The following is a 17,558-nucleotide window of genomic DNA, read 5'->3' as shown; positions in this document are numbered from 1 at the left end:
TATATATATATATATATATATATATATATATGTTTATATATTTATATATATATATATATATATATATATATATATATATATATATATATATATATATATATATATATATATATATATATATATATATATATATATATATATATATATATATATATATATATATATATATATATATATATATATATATATATATATATATATATATATATATATATATATATATATATATATATATATATATATATATATATATATATATATATATATATATATATATATATATATATATATATATATATATATATATAAAATTATTATATGTGTGAGTGTGTATGTGTGGTATGGACAGAGGTTTGTAAAAGTCCATGTAGTTAATGGAGCGGGCTATAAATCGTCCTTTTTAGCACCTTTTTACGTTATTTAAAAAAAATAAATAAGAAAAATTTATTTATTAGGAAGTACACTTTGACAAAATTAAGTAATCAAGAAGACTATTCTTCTTTAAATTTTGTTAAAAGAATTATATATTCATGGTTTTTAATCGTCATCACTAGTTTTGGAAAAGGGGGAAGATTTCACTCCTGAAATAATTTACAAAATTTAAAACTACATAGTACTTATACATTTAAAAAAGTTAAAAATTAAAATGTTTAATAATTAATGCTAGAGCCATCAAATTTCAACTGTGATTTAACATCTTAACGAATAACACATTTATTTATCTTTCTATTGTAACAGCACTGTGTGGCCATTCATTTTTAATACGTTTAAGATGGTACAAACCTTGACTATCTTATCAACCTGTTTTTGGTTTGTTCAAAGATGGGAGGAAACTCAAACAAATTCGTAGAAGAGGATAAATAAATTAAGCAAATAAAAAGACATTTCAATTATTTATCTAAAAAATATATTTTTAATATGATTTGAAAACAATCTAGACTTTTATTGAAGAGTCAGTAGAGTGAACATCTGCGGGGCGAAATGGGTATAAGAGAACACTCGAATGGGGGTATATCGATAGTACACCCTTATCCCAGGTGCGACATGCCACCCCTTCTCACTTAGCGCCATTTACTTCGTGTAACTTTCACTGAAACAACCCTTCAAGGTACTTTGCTCAGCTCTGGACATTGTCTTTATGGCTGGAATCTACTTGTATGCGTACAACCTCCGTAATATACAAGTTTACTTGTAATATTATTAGGGTTATGGGTAAATGATAATATATACATGACTATGTGTAGGTATGAGTACGTGAGTGCTGCATTGCTTCGCAAACTTTTTATTAAGAATAAATACACATACACACATAGACAGTGCGTCCAGATATTTGTTCACAAATCGGGATTACTTCCAATTACGAGTTATTTTTTACGTTATGTTTTACATCTTTAGTGACTCTCGCACACTGTGTGTTTGAGTTTGATCAATATATCTAGAAGATTCAAGACTTTTGTTTGTGAAGTGGTCAATCATAGGTAGAATTGGTATATGTTACACATGTGTAAAGTGGTCACTTAAATAAACCTGTAAATGGCCAGACCCTCATATTTTTCTACATCTGTGTTGAATATGATGTTCTATGTTCAAACATAATGTGAAAAAATATTACAAACTATATAACCGAAAACCGTATTTAAATATTTAGAATTTAAGGATAAAAAATAGCCTCAAAGAACAAACGCCTGCGTTTTAAAATAGGATCAGGTTATGTCTGAGTTTGTTTGAATCTAGAGACACTACTTTGAGACACACGATTCGTGCGACTCTGACTCAAATACGAATTAAAATATAACTTTCTTTTGAAAGTTAATTAAACGCTAGTCAGATTGAGTGTACGTGCAATATGGAATAAACGAGTGTTTTAAGTTTAATTTAAAATAAATTACACGACCTTTGCTGACCAGAAATAGACCAGTAAAATAAATTGTTTTGGTTCATGTAAAAATGCTTTATGCAATCCGGCTACGGAAATCCAATTATGGAATTTAATAAAATAATTTTACTTTTTACGGTTGATTTTGCAATTTAAATTGTAAACGAATGTTTTCTAATGAATTCGAAAATCATTTCATTTTGTACTCTCTTGTTTTTGATTAATGAGTTTCAATAGGAGTATATAATATTTAATAAAAAAATTAAATCGTTAATTATGATTTGATTTCGATCCAAAATTACTTTTTTTTTTTAAACTAAGTTTTAAAGAATATTAATACTGAATTGGCAGAATTAGTTTGAGCACCTACCCTCAAATTAGAAAAATAACTGTCTTAAGAATAATTTGGCACGAGAAAATTCAGTGAGGGCACATAATTGTTTTGTATTATATGTTTGATGAAAAAATAAGTAACGTGACAAAGATCTTTGTAATAATAATTCATTATATTTTCATAATTGGTGCAAATTATAGTGTTTTAAAATAATATTTGAACCTCATAAAAATAACACAACAGAATACGGTTATACATATAATACGTTACGATTGTTAAAAAACGTTTTTAAAAATAGATAATTTTCAAGCATCATTGTCATGTGATCTTATGATAAAACGTACACATGAAAATGACTTCGCGTATAGGTATGACTGCAAGCGAGTATTTTCAGAATTTCAACCTAGCGACCATGGATATAGTGAGAATCGTAAATTTGGTAATATTATAGAAGGGTCGTTTAATCCTGAGCCAACATGGTTATTGTAAATAAAAAAATAATTCTTCCAGTTTGACAAGCGATAAAAAACCAACAATGAACGAATTATCCCTTTATACTTGGCTGATAGGAAATACAATGGACATATAGACAACACCAAAAGATAGAAACCAAATGGATCTGCGCTTAATGTATTCTAAGCTTGTATGTAAGCTTGTCTATAAGAGTAATGAGATAATGACTTCTCTAAAAAGCAGATCGAAACTTCAACACCATGTATAGTTAAATGCTCGCACATTATCCGATGATAGATTATTTTCGTAAAAGCTATTGAAAAAAAAAACCTTTACTTTTTGCCATCTGGAATTTTCGCATGAATTTTACGTTCCGTAAAAACCTTTCCGATTTGATTTCGTGATACGATTAGAAAATAAATTGCTTTCTTAAACTGATATAAAACATTCCCCCATAAAAACCGTTAAACTCTGACTTTCCTGGAGAAAGTTTATGTAAATTTAGAATATGTATCAACTTAACGAGCAATTACGCCCCAAATATTGTCTTCTCGAATCGATTCTGAGTTCATAATAAAAACATTAACCAGAAAAATGTTCTACGCGAACAATATACTCTGATTATTGGAAAAGTATAAATTTAAACGTTCCACTAAATAAATGTTTATTATCGAAGACGTAAGTAAGTCTGAATTTACTAGAAAATGGATATGAAAATAAAAAAAATGCAATGAAATTTAAAATAACAATCATTGAAAAAGATTTATGTTCAGTGCTTTATCTTGGATTTTTTCCACCACATGTAAAATGATTAAACGTTCATTTAGTTTATACAAAATAAAATTCAAAATTTCACAAAATACAAAATTCAATACTATTATCGCGTAGGCCTAAGCGTTTGGTTGTTTGAAAATAAGAATAAATTTGTGGTAGAGTGAAAATTAAACTCAAATATATGTAGGAGATACTCTCATATTGGATACAAATCGAAAGAAAAAAACATATTTTATTGTAAATCATCATACATGTATAAAATTAAATATTATGTCAACGAATAAAAAAATGGTCATTTAAATGATGCCATAGGTAAAAATTGTTGTTACATATAAAATGTTATTTCAGTACTTGTATATTTCTTTGCTTATAAAATGCTTTAACATATTTTTTACTTATTTATCTTATTTGAATACTTACTGGATATAAGGAAAAAACTTTGTAAAGGAAATCGAGCCCCAGGCTGAATATAAGTTTTAACCCTTTCGCGGGACCACAAACCCGCCTTATAAACTTGACCTTATTATATTATATTATGGATACATAAAATCTAATGAATATTGTTTAAAGTCAGTATTATAACACGTCTTTATAATGGAAACACAGTAAGGAAGGTTTCATTATGATCGTTTTAAAATTATAACACGAAATTTATACCACAAAATGTCACTTAGTAAGCTTTGAAACAGATTAAAATGTAAAGTTGGCAATATCACAGTCGAACATAACAAGTGAACGTGACCCCAGTTACGAGTTGTTCATAAGAAATCCTTCTCCGAACAAACCCTAAAGAAAACAACCCGTGCCAGCTGCTTCGTAAATCCCCCCCCCCCTGACTTAAATTTTCTTCAGACCCCTCGTTCTCCCGCGCCGTCATCTTCATTCATTTTACCATACCCGTTTTGCAACTTAGGGAAGTCCTGCCTTTAGCTGAGTCATATTGGAGGAAAACTTAGACATATTTTTTCGGCAGCTAATATGATTATTTTTGACATTAAATTTATTCTTCGTTTACCTATATGAGCCTTTATTTTATTAGAATTACTTCTTTGTGTTATTTAAAAAAAAAAAAAATCAATTAAATATATTTCACTTCAAACTTTAAACCCCTTAATGATTTTCCAATATACAGCAACGTTTTCTATTGCACATATTGCTATTACACTCAACACATAACGCTGCCATTGCGGTCTGTAAAATATTTTTAAAATAAAATAGCATGTCTTTATCTGCCACAGGTACAAACACTTGTAGGTATATAAAAAGACGCGCGTATTTAAATGCATAGTTGTATCAAAATTTCAAAGCAATCGGTGGTTTACTTTTGATGGTCTTAGGTTTTGAGCAAACTGACATTTACATTCTTATTTATATTTCATTCATTTCAAACCCTTATCCGCACCTGATGGTGCATAGAGTACTGCATCTACTGTTATCTTGATCGTTAACACATGAGGCCTTCACTCCAGGCCTCCGCTTCAGGTACCAGCCCAGGGAATAGAACCCGGGACCTCCAGTATGGCAGCCACCGTGCTAAGCATTACACTACAGGCGGACTTATTTATAAAGAAAATTGACAATTGTGTGGTTTTTGCAGACTAAAGGTTTATTTACATTATTCACAGTTCTTGGTGGAATTTCAGTATTTTATAGAAAAAAATAACTATGTAATTCACCAGTCTGATGATGTCGGTTACGGCAAAACACGGTTGCTGGTCAAATAGAATTCATATGGAAAAAATTACATAAAAAAATAATCAAGCAATACCTTTTCTTCAAAATGAAAAAACAACACTTTCTGCCATGTAGCGGGTAAATATTAAGTTTAAAATGTGCCTATTTTGCTGGGATATAGTACATTTTCTGGGCATTCCGAAAACACGCACAACTGAGAATTGACGATTTTTTTTATTTATGACGTTCTTGAAAGGAGTGAGCGATATGTCAGGACAGAAGAGTGTGGCGTTCCATCCTTTAGTCATGGTAGTGATGGTAGTAGTCGACTCACCGGCCACTTGGAAGGTGGCGTTCCTGCTGCGCGCCGTGCCGAGGCGGTTGGAGGCCTCGCACCAGTAGACGCCCTGGTCCGAGTCCCTGCGCGCGTGCGTGGCCCGCAGGAAGAAGAGCCCCCCGGCGGGCAGCAGCACGCGGCGCGCGCCGCCCGGCCCGCCCGCGGCCAGCGGCGCGCCGTCCTTGTACCAGCGCACGACGGGCGGCGGCTCGCCCTCGGCGCGGCACTCCAGCGTGGCGGGCTGGTGGCGGGCCACCACCGTGTCCTTGGGCTCCTCGACTAGGCGCGGAGGGAGCGGCTCATATCCTGAAGAAAAAAACATTTAAGTGGTTAGTGTCGCGGACTCTTAAGTCAGAGTTTTTTGTATATTATTTTGAGAAATAAAAAGACTTTGTTATTTGATCCACTCACATCTTTATTAACAACCAACTAGTTTCGGCAACAACCTGTTACTCTCTTCAGGGTTTAATTTATGACTAATAAAGTCTTTTTATTTCTCAAAATAATATGTCAATATGGTCTACAAAGTTAACGCTTTCCATATTCAAAACAAAGTTTTTTGGTTCGAGCCCAATCTACCACAATTTGATACCTATTTCTAATTATAAGCCGCTTAAGCTCACAAAAATAGTATGAAACTGAAATATTTGTGTAAATAATAAAAACACAAATATTAAAAAAAATATATGTATACATATTAATTATTTCGGCATTTATTTTGTGGTAAGACATGATTTAAATGTAAATGGTAACACTTGTTTTTTACCACTTGAGTATTAACGGGGCTTACGTACTGTCATAGGTTGGATTATTCAATAACTTAATACACGTATAACATTCACTATTCTACCTATGATTGACAACGACGCTATTCAAATTTCGGAATATATATTATTTATGCTTCAATTGAGAACATCTTGTGGATGCTATTTTTTCAACACCATCTTTGATTTAAATTGAAAATTATATTTATAGGTATCTTTTTGTAAGTAAAATAATTCGGGAAATAATTTTGCAGATATTTTATGGGCGTATATCCTAATAAAAAAAACCTACTTGTACATTATCATATGGAATAAAATACACTACCTTTTTTATTTGAGTTGTTTGGTTAGTGATGAATAAGGAGGAATGTAAATGTTACACACTGTTTAAAGTGATCGTTCTATTACCAAATGAGATATTATTAGTTTTGTATTATAAATGACCTGTCTTTATTACATTTTATCTCTGTCAAAAAAATAATAAATTCTTTAAAATATCATAAAAAAAACTAATTACAAAAACAAAAAAGGATGTTTTTGTATATGAAGTCTAATTAAATATAAGATTTTTTATGTAAAACATTTAAGAAATTTAAAAAAAATACCAAAAGGAAGTAAAAATGCATTTATGGCAGTCGGCAATGAAAAATGTTGGAGAAAACGTCCAGGTTATTCCACGTAAGCCGTTTCCTTTTGAATGTCTGACATGTCACGGAGATTTCCCGCTCGTGAAACCTTTCAGTCGGAATATCGGAACTGTCGGATACGGTTCGCCATACGTGCCATGTACGAGCTCTGTGCAACATGCTCGTTTATACATATACAAGGGTAGTGCAATAAGTTCGTAGGAGTAACACTTGCAGCAGACTCTCGATGTTCCGGGAATAAAAGTAAAAAAATATATAAGGGTTAAACTGATGATATTGATGAAAAAAAAAATAACGAAAATCTTAGTTGAATACAATAATGGCTGGTCAACAAATGATATGTAAAAAAAACGCTATTTACCATGATGAAAACTAGAAAAGTGAACATCATATTTAAATAAAAAAGTGAACACGAGATTGAAACAATTTGAAGAGTAGTTTGATTACGGCTAGAATGAAATGTTAAAATAAATAATGCATAATGCTTTCATATGTTTGTATGATGATTTATATTGCTCTTCATTTGTAAACATATTTTCTTTGTAAATAATGACTGAGAAGTGATATTTATGATCATCAAAATGAATACAAAAACATTTAGGAAAAATTGCATTAACACCTAAAGCGCGATGCCCTCAAACAAAACGCGCCCAGCGGTGGTGGGTCTGATCTGACCCAGTACAGAAATCGCCTTTTAGGCGTTTTTTGTCGGGTTTTTATATTTTATATATTAATCAAAATAGGCTACATAGCAATAGGATAATGTGTCATAAGTTTTGTATGAGAATTTTCAAGTTTCTGATAGTTTTGAATTTAAATTATCCAAGCGCTTCATTTTACATGCGAACTCGACCGAGCGCAGCTGCTAACTACCACCGCGTAGCATGTCGCATCCGCGTGAGGCATGATCGGCATGAAGCAGTGGTTGTAAACATGTTTATTTTTACTGAATTCAAATAATTTGTGTTTTTAATTTTTTAACTATATTTTAAGTCAACATCATAAAAGATAGAATTTTTAACTTTTATTTGTTATCTTCAAATATAAAACGTGGCGGTTAGCTCCAAAAACCACAAAATGATTCTGGGATTTTGACTTGAGTTCATAATTCAAGATAAATTTTTGTCCATAATGCAATTAAAATTTATTTTAAATACAGAGAAAATGGTAAATTTTTCATTGAAAAATATAAACAGAATTGCCCAAAATGGTGTAAATATTCATTTAATGTTCGCCATTTCTTACATAGATTTGCGGGTCTTAGAAATTATGAATATAATTTTGTACGGTACTAAATAAAACTAATTTTTGGGTATAAATTATTTTTATATACAAGGTCGTTAGACATAATAGGTAACAAATTTAATTTTAATATTGACAAGTAAATTATTATCAAAAAATCAGAAGACAATCGCTACTTTTCTTGTTAAAATCGATGTCTTCATCACTTACTGACATTTCTTACAAAACCAAGTTTTCTGTTTCACTTTAAAATTCTGTATCTAAGGTTTTTGAATTCTAAATCACTGTCATCTACACTACTTTCTCACTTTTCTTTCAATTTTAGAACTGTCCAAAAGTCGTCCAATCTCGTTATGAGATATTTATTTTTTTTCCTGCCATTCATTGTGGTAAAGTGTCGTAAAGATTTTTTTTTTAAAAACTAGAAATTGTTCAAACATAAAACAGTTTATTGTGAAGTTTTGAAGTTAGTAACTTTGTGTATGTCGGTGTTGTATATATACATAAATCTATTATATACTATATATTACCACTATTTGTGGTATTTTCTAAGTAAAACTTAAATTAAAAATGGTTAGATTTTACCAAAAAGTAACTGCCGAATCAATTTATGAAAATATTAACAACTTATGTAATAATTACACTTTTTTAAACGTGATCCTTAGTATTTTTCATACAAGTAAACAAATAAATCAGTTTAAAACGAATGTTAAAAAAACAATATACAGAATCAATCGCCAAAGATTGACAATGTTTGCTTTTGTTTTGGGGAGTTCGAGGGCACGGCAGACGGCACACTAACACATTGATAGCGAACAACTGACCTTACTCAATATGATTTTTGATCTTTTATTTGTTTTTTTTTTTTAAATAACTCATTCGAATCTCGTCCGATAATTTTTGTTTATATCTCAATTTGTAGGTAATTGTTTGAAGAACGATTACACTGAAGGAAAACGACGTAAAAAAATTACCTATTAAGTAATTAATAATTTTCCGCGATGGTGGGTCTGATCAGACCCACCATCGCAGAGGAGGTGTTAAAAGTATTCATTTGTGAGTAGGAGGATTTAAATATATGAATGAATTTCTAATAAATATTGCAATTATTGTAAGGAACGAAGTTATGACAGGATGTTTAGTGTTTAGTGTAACTTTTGACTTTATTTCATGATATTTTGTTAAGACTTTCGTCAAAATTTAACTACAAAATAAAGAAAAAAAGTTTTGAAAAGCCTAATTTTAAGGATGTCGTTACAAGAAAAAATATATTAAGTTTTTTAGATATTTTACATTGCTCATTTGCAACAACGATAATTTTTTTAGTGGTTTTTAGATCTTTATGGTGGTATCTTGAAATGGCGCTCCATAAATCATTAATTATTTTTAAAACCACTGTCACCTGATTTCGTGGGTACAAAAATGTATTTTGTTAGATCCTCAGTAAGAGAGAATTTTTTTTCATTGTGGCTACCTGGTATTTTGTATTACATCAAATAAAAATCGTTGTTTGTAACAAAGCAAGCGATTTGTTCCGGTGTGTCACGTCTAAAAACTTTTCGAAACGCCTACATGTGTATGATGTACGCCGTAGGCATCTTCCAACCCAATCGAACGTAAAGCTTTTGGGAACAAAGGAGATTTCAGTTTCTGTTTTCTTTTTATGACAGTAAGATCAACAATATATACATAAAGTATACCTACTTAAAAAGAAAAAACATTTTATTTTATCATATTATTTTATTCAACATGTAATATATTATGTAGAAATTGGCTACGGCCGTTAATGAGGGAAAAAATGTTATTCGTAATTTTGGTTAAAAAAATATATTTTTAATGTAAAATGACATTGCGAAACAAAACAAATCACGTGTTTTTTACGTATGATACTTTTCATAAACTTATTTAAATTATTATATTCTACTTATTGTGCTTGTGAGTAACTTTAAACATACCAAGAAATATAATACGATATGTAGAGTAATACACTAGCGTACTTTACGACCTGAAGTACTTTGAACATTTTTACAACTGGCATAAGACGATATGGTGTGAAGTATAAAAGTTTACTGGGGGAAGTTCTCTCATTACGGCACATCGGCATCGGTGGAGTCGTAAAACAATCATATTAAAACTTGAACTGAAACTTTAATGATACAATAAAGGGTAAACGTATTGTACTGCCTTCGCCATTCTAGTACATATATCGTATATATCTATTTTCTAGTTGCGCTCTATATCTGCAATATCTGTTATTTATTGATCTTATAGATACTGAAAACAATATGGTATTGCTAAATATACCAGATACTTGAAATTAAAATTCCAGGACTTTGATCAATCGGGGTGGATGGATTTTGAAATGTATGGATGTGGAAAAGTAGAGGAATGTATCCGAAAATTCTTGTCCGTATTTACAACTGTAGGGATGTGGTTACTTAATTCATTTTACACGGATATCACTGTTATTAGTTTAATCATATTTAAAAAAATATATATATACATATATTTCAAAACAGTACAGTTTATTTTGTGTCTCTGTAACTAATTTGAAGACTAAGACACAGAATTGCACGATATAGCATTATCTTATACGTAGGAAAATTTAAGCACAAATCTAAAATGTATTTATATATAAATATTGTTATTCACTTAATATATCAATATAATCTTAAAGTAAATAAAAAAATACAAAACACGTCATTTCAATGACGTGTCATTGATATAAGATATTTTAATAAATAATAATGTATTATTTTATCTTTGTAAAGTGTTAAATGACTTTTCGAAACGCGTCTTAAATATGTGTTTTATATATTTAAATATTCGTGTTTCAATCACAATACTCCAAATAATCGAGCATATAAGTATGTACATTTGTACCCGGTTTTTAAGAGAAGCAAACACTCAATCAGAAATCTTGTAAAGGCGGGGTGAGGGACGCACGGTTTGCATGGGTTAAAGATTGCATTGTCATTTTCATCCACCAACTACCCAACGACAATTTTTTACAAAATTTGTTATTTTTAAAACAGATAATAATAAATGAGAAAAAAATAGTAACACAATCAGAATAATAAATATATCCTTTCATTACTCAATACATTCAAAACGGTATCATCGATGTATAATAATCCTATTGTACAAATTTACAATGATTTATCAGAGAAAATATTTTCATACGCAATATTTCACGACATCCAGTACTAGAATCTGGAGATCCATAATGGCTTTTAATTTTGTTCTTAATTAAGGTGTTTATTTTTTTTATATTTCGAAAGTAAAATTATTAACGAAAAATGTTTCCTAACTCAACGTGAAAAATTGATATTTTAGGTTTGTCGTTTGCAATACGTTTGCACTTACGAAAAATCTTGGAACTTTTCCGAGAAATAGCTTTCATCGTTTTGTTCCTATCATTTTTCCAATCTTTTTTTGTATCGCCGACAACATATTGCAAGCGCCATTCTATCTCCCCACATCACATCCCGAGGGATCGATTACAAATTAGTTATCTCCACGTGTGCCGTAAAATATACCAACTCACAGAGGATACAATTCCAAACATTTTACACAAAATAAACCAAGAAAATACGAAGGTTATGTACGCCCATAATTTTTAAAAATCATTTTGACTCACAAATTCTTATTTTTATAAATCAAAACATTATGTGTGATTTTTCTGAGTTTATTTATTGTTGTAACAGCTGATTTGCCTAGCAAAGTATTGTCAATATTGAAAAAAAAAGTTTATATTTATGTACCTACTAATGATGCATAAAACAATGGATTAAATTTAATTCTACATACATTATGAAGTAAGTGTATTTTTTTTAAAGATTTGCGCTTACATAAATATATAAAATCCATAGTTTTTCTGTCACATATTTAAAAAGGTTAATAAAAAATGGTAATGAGTTCATGACCCTTTGTTGCATGGATGAAACTAAAAATATTACTGCTGTTATTAAATATTGTTACTCTGTAAGCTAGAGGCACCAAAATCACATCAAAGTAAAAAATCACATCAAAATAAAATTGTACTGATTTTTAAAAATTACTTCTTTCGGTTTTAAGTATGTATTATATTATGCGTCTCTTTTTTGTAAATATTTTTTTCCCGTAAAATAAATTATTTTTATCCGTTACCATAAACCAAATTCAATTTAATCAGCTTAATACCCCATATCTCGATCTCTTTGAAAGATTATCTACACATGAGGGATGGAGTAAAAAACGTCCTTACATGTTGCGTTCAATACGTACTCGCACACATGTGTATGTCTATACACGTATGTAATGCAATATGTGTGTTCCAGACGTCTGCGGTTTAACTTACTTTATAACAACATCCAGCCAAGATTTGCTCTTATCGACTCAAACATCAGCGATTCTACTTGAATCGAAGCCAATTCTTTGCTTTTACAATTAAATGATTAAAATCTGAAGAGCTGCAACGTATTAGATTAAACATAAACCTTTCTGTTCATTCCTTTAACAGAGTGAAAGCATTCTACAATGAAAATAGATATAGATGTAGAATAAATTTCCCTTTTTTGTTACTTTTTGTTGTAAATTTACTACAAACAAACAAAGTAAACCATTTTTCAGAGTAAAATTTCGAGCATGTTTATGTTTTTAATGATTTATGTAGAGTTATTGGCATGCAATGGCCACACTAAGCGTCCACCTATGCTGAATATTTATTCATTTGATCACCATCATAATTTGGGAAAGTACTTATAAACAATATATCATTTAAGATATCCAAAAGAATTATAACTGTGAATATTTTTTTATTGTTACTTTTGTAAAATACATTTATACAGTCAATTAAACAAAATAAATTATGATATTTAAATCAATTAGCATGATGTGCGGCAAAATATTTATTTGTATTGTCACTTGTGACAGATTTATAATGGAGCAATAAATAAAATAAAAGAATATTTAATAACAGTTTCATCAGTTTCATGATATAAAATGTAGAATTAACGGGAGATTTTTTTTGGGAAAAATTAATTTCTGAGTTTTCTTGTATTTTTTGTTTTTTTTCTGGTATATTTTTTAAGTAACCTTTGACTTAAAATAAAAATAATTATTCATCTTTTTGGAAACGTGGAAAAATACTGAAAAGTGAATGCTGGGAACAAAGTGAACGGTGCACTGAAATCAGTTATAGCAAATAAAAACCTATCAGCGGAAGCTAAACTGGCAGTGCACAACGGAATCCTGGTTCCAACTCTAATGTATGGAAGTGAAACATGGAGTCGGCAAAAGAAGGATGAAAGTAGACTGAATGCAGTCGAAATGCGATGTCTCAGAAGAATGTGCGACAAAACGATGTATGATAGATGTGCGAATAGTGAAATAAGGAAGGAATGCAAAGCTGAGATAAGCATTATCGATAAAATTAAGAAAAGTGTGTTGAGATGGTTTGGACATGTAGAACGAATGAGTGAGGAAAGAACGGTAAAACAAATTTATGAGGCGAATGTTAGTGGGAAAAGAAGCAGATGAAGACCGAGAAAAACATGGCACGATCAGGTATGCCAAATACTTGAAAGTGGTCAGGTTAGGAGTCGTAACAATCGGCGGGTATGTATGAGGAGATGCATGAACGTGGAAGAGGCGAAGAATGTTTGCAAGGACAGAGTGGTGTGGCGCTCTATTCTCTCTGCCTACCCCTGATGGGAAGCGGCGTGATGGTTAGTTAGTTTTTTTGAAACATGGCAATTGATAGATAAATTTCTAAGGTATAGAAATTTAAGTTTATTTTATATCTACTCTTATAACACTATGTACTCGGATATGATAAAATTATAAAACAACCCTTTTAAATTCACATTCGCTTTAGATTTCTTAAATTCTGATCTATGTTTTACGGGGGTGTTTATGGTTTCTTTGATCTTAATTTGAAACACCTTGAAATCTTGAGAAAACCTCTGCTGAAAGCTGAAAGTTCGGCACTTGCGCGAGTATCAAGGCATGTAATGCACTTAAAGTCCTCGCAGTCTCCACTCGGCTCACGCGCGGACGGCTCTTTAAACACTCCTGTATGGAATAAATGTGGCGTACAGCGATATGAGGTGTTACAGTGAGCCACGTCATACCAAGCCACGTGTTAGAGATTGAGAAGAGAACTTGTGTGGTATCCATTGTGCCGAGAAATTCAGAACATTATTCAGCTTAAATAAAAGAAAAATTACACATTTTTGGCCGTATGTGTTTTATACTTTCTCATAAAAAATTTCCAGAAACAATATTTGCAGTGGGTAAACTCATTAAAATTAATAAAAACAATGTATCATTTTTTCAATGCACATAGTTACACATTGTTTATACATGTCGCCCTTTTAATAACAATAATGTCATTTTCTAAATTCAAAAATACTTCATTTTAACATATTTGCTAATTTTTATGATGTGTATTGAAATCTCAAAACAAATGAATTAGTTATTTTAATATAAAAAATGGAGGCCTGCATATTTACAGGTTTTTAAATGTGTTATGGGATAGTGTAAGCAGTCAGTTAATACAGTGTATAGTATTCACCATCGTTTTCATGATTAATAATCATATAAATCGTCATGCTGTATATTGACATACACCGTCATAACTCACATTCATCAGAGAGATAGCATTTCAATTGAATTTGGTGTACTTTCGTCCTTATTTTTCCAATTTAATACATTAGGGTTGGAACCAAAACTCCGTTGTGTACTGACAGTTAAGCTTTCGCTGATTGGCATAAATAATGTAAACTGTTTATTTGGCTTATTTTTTTTTTAAACATATTTTTTTAAGATACTTTAACTTTAATAGAAAAATTGTAATAATATACTAAATTATAACAAAAATACACGAATTATCTAAAATAAAAATATAAAATACTCTAAAACGATTCATAGGTAAATAGATTTTTTTTTAAATTCAAGCAATTTTAATATATCAAACGACCTGTGCATTTTCAAAGAATTTTCACCGCGTTTGAATGTTCATATTCTCACCCCATCCTGCGCAGGTTCCTTAGTCCAGGTTCTAAGCTGCACCTAATTTAGTGGACGGTTACGTGTCTGGAATAAGCTAACACAGCCTGCGTTTGCACAGAAAATGGTTGCCACACGAAAAAAGGGAATCTCTTGAATTGAACATATTTAAAAGAACCGTAATATTATGTTTAATTAATGAAAATGACTATCACTGACTTGACATTAGAAATATCATCCCAACATCATCTTAATGCCTTTTTTCAAGTGAATTTGCGATTCAAAGAAAAGATTTACTATCAAGAGCTGATGGAAATTATTAGCTATTATATAAGCTGATGGTAGTTTTCAATTAAAGTATACTCAGTGTTTATAATTTTTTCCTAAAAATATCGGAAAAAAGTGGTTTTAACCAAGAAAACATTGAATTGAAAATGGATAGATATTACTTCAAATTAACTGCCAAATAAATTAATGAAAGGTTATTATTTTATTCAGTCGATGATGGAATAGAATGTTAGAACAATACAATATTAATGATTTTAATTACAAAATCTTACATTGAGAACAGCTTTTCGTAAAACGTATAGCTGGTTTAAAATTATTATTTGTGTTTAAATCAGATTCATATTTTTTTTATTTAAACAAATTTTAACAGGGCATAAATGAGTTGAAATGATATTCTCACATGGGTACATAATTTAATTTTTCTAAGCTTTTCATGCAAATTATTATTTACCTACTTTTTGATTCACATTCGACTTAAAAACAAGAGTTAGGTATGCGTTAATAATCATTTTTAAAAATCGTAAAGTGTGGGAGATTTAAAAAAAAACGTTGATTGTGGGAGATGCAAGTATAAAGTTGTATTTAAATTTAAAGTTCATGTCATAATTGAATATAACACAAAATATAATACAATCACGACGATGTGTAAACCCTGTTTTGAAACACCAGGGGTAAGGTATAGGTGGCTTCGGGGGTGATATGGATTGATTCTGAGTAAACGAACCATTTCTGGGGGTGTGTACCGCGTGCTAGGCTCTGAGGGATGTCGGGTTCTTCCCTTTGCTGGTACAAAGGAATCGTGGTTTTACTTGATTTTTCATTGTATAATTTATGCACGTGCTTATTGGTGGATAATTTCATTCGATAAATGGTAATCTATAAAAAAATATTTGAGTCATTTTTATGTTTGAGTCATGGCAAATTAAAAATTAAAAACAAGTTAAGTATTCTGAATTTTTAATATTCTTTTTATAGCCTTTTTGATATTTATACTTTTTTTATGTTTACAAGTTGTTTTTTTTTTGTAAACCATACTGATAAATAAAATCAGTTATTTAAAACTTAAGATAAAAGATTTAAAACAGAATGTCAATAATTTGTTTAAAAGAGATAAAGCTCTATTTTATGGACTTTTAGCAGAAAGATGAAACTTTTAACAATAAATAATAAAAATCCTCGATAATAATTTTAAGAGCACGATTTTACATCTTTTTATTTCAGACAACAGGAAAAATTAACAGCCCAGCAAAGTAAAGGGAAATATTTTTTTCCAGATTCTTTGAGGTGATATAAAAAATATACCGAGGAAATTATGGTATCTTTTCACAAAAATCCGGCCGGAGTGATTTATGTGAAACAAACAAGGAGTGCCCTATAATGGGAGCATCAATATTAATAACGAAGAGGAAATGTGCATGACTCGGGCTTATTTTAGTAGGAAAATAATGCGAAACAGTCATTGCCTACATAATGCAGGTAGAATCAATAATTCAAACCGTCTATGTCTCTTTGATTTTTGATATCAAATCAGTCTTGGAGCTGGCGCCAGTAGTCAAAACAAATATGAAGAATTATAAAAGATATATGTGATTGTCTTAATAATGTGGAAAAGAATGTTATAACCCATGTTTTACAATTGCATTTACAAATACCACAGTTGTTGATGTTTTCATATACAGGTGAAAAGTAACACTTATAATATATATTTTACTGTTACTTGTAGATGAAAACATCTGTTTATTTTCGAAACTAGTCGTGTGTGAAATAAAACTTTTTAAGTGGTATTAAACAAGTGTTTAATTTTAAATGAAGTATTCAACATGTCATTCCACGAAGCCGAATCAATAAATAATATAATCTTCCATTATATTATAGTATAAATCACATAAATATCTGACGCTACAGGTACTCTGAAGTGGTCTAGGGAAATGTTTAATGAATTCAATATTGTTAAATACGATTCTTATAATACGATATACACACGACTTTCAAAAATTAAAGCAAAACGTATGTTTAATTTCATATTTTGATTGCTTGACAATATGTCCGCCTCCGTAGTTGAATGGTCCTTGAAGCCCAGGAGTAATCACTTTGCTTTCATGTAAGTAATGATCAAGATAACACTGCGTCAATACGATTCAGTGCCCTATGCACCATTGGGTGTATAATGCACTGAATG

The 17,558-nt window shown here is 30.4% G+C and overlaps 1 protein-coding gene across 2 annotated transcripts in view; it reads right to left on the bottom strand.

Annotated features, from left to right (window-relative positions):
* Positions 1 to 17,558, bottom strand: part of LOC148309919 (roundabout homolog 2-like) — a 36,686-nt gene that overhangs the window by 8,629 nt on the left and 10,499 nt on the right. For both annotated transcript variants that reach the window (XM_088259275.1, XM_088259276.1), the window contains exon 3: positions 5,446 to 5,754. In XM_088259275.1, coding sequence (XP_088115401.1) covers positions 5,446 to 5,754 — 309 coding nt within the window. The remainder of the gene's footprint in view (positions 1 to 5,445; positions 5,755 to 17,558) is intronic.

This window comes from Brachycentrus maculatus, unplaced genomic scaffold (genome assembly GCF_059751285.1).
Source record: "Brachycentrus maculatus isolate JH-2025_06_01 unplaced genomic scaffold, ASM5975128v1 h1tg000115l, whole genome shotgun sequence".
Lineage (NCBI taxonomy): Eukaryota > Metazoa > Arthropoda > Insecta > Trichoptera > Brachycentridae > Brachycentrus > Brachycentrus maculatus.
This window is presented reverse-complemented; position numbering and strand designations above follow the sequence as displayed.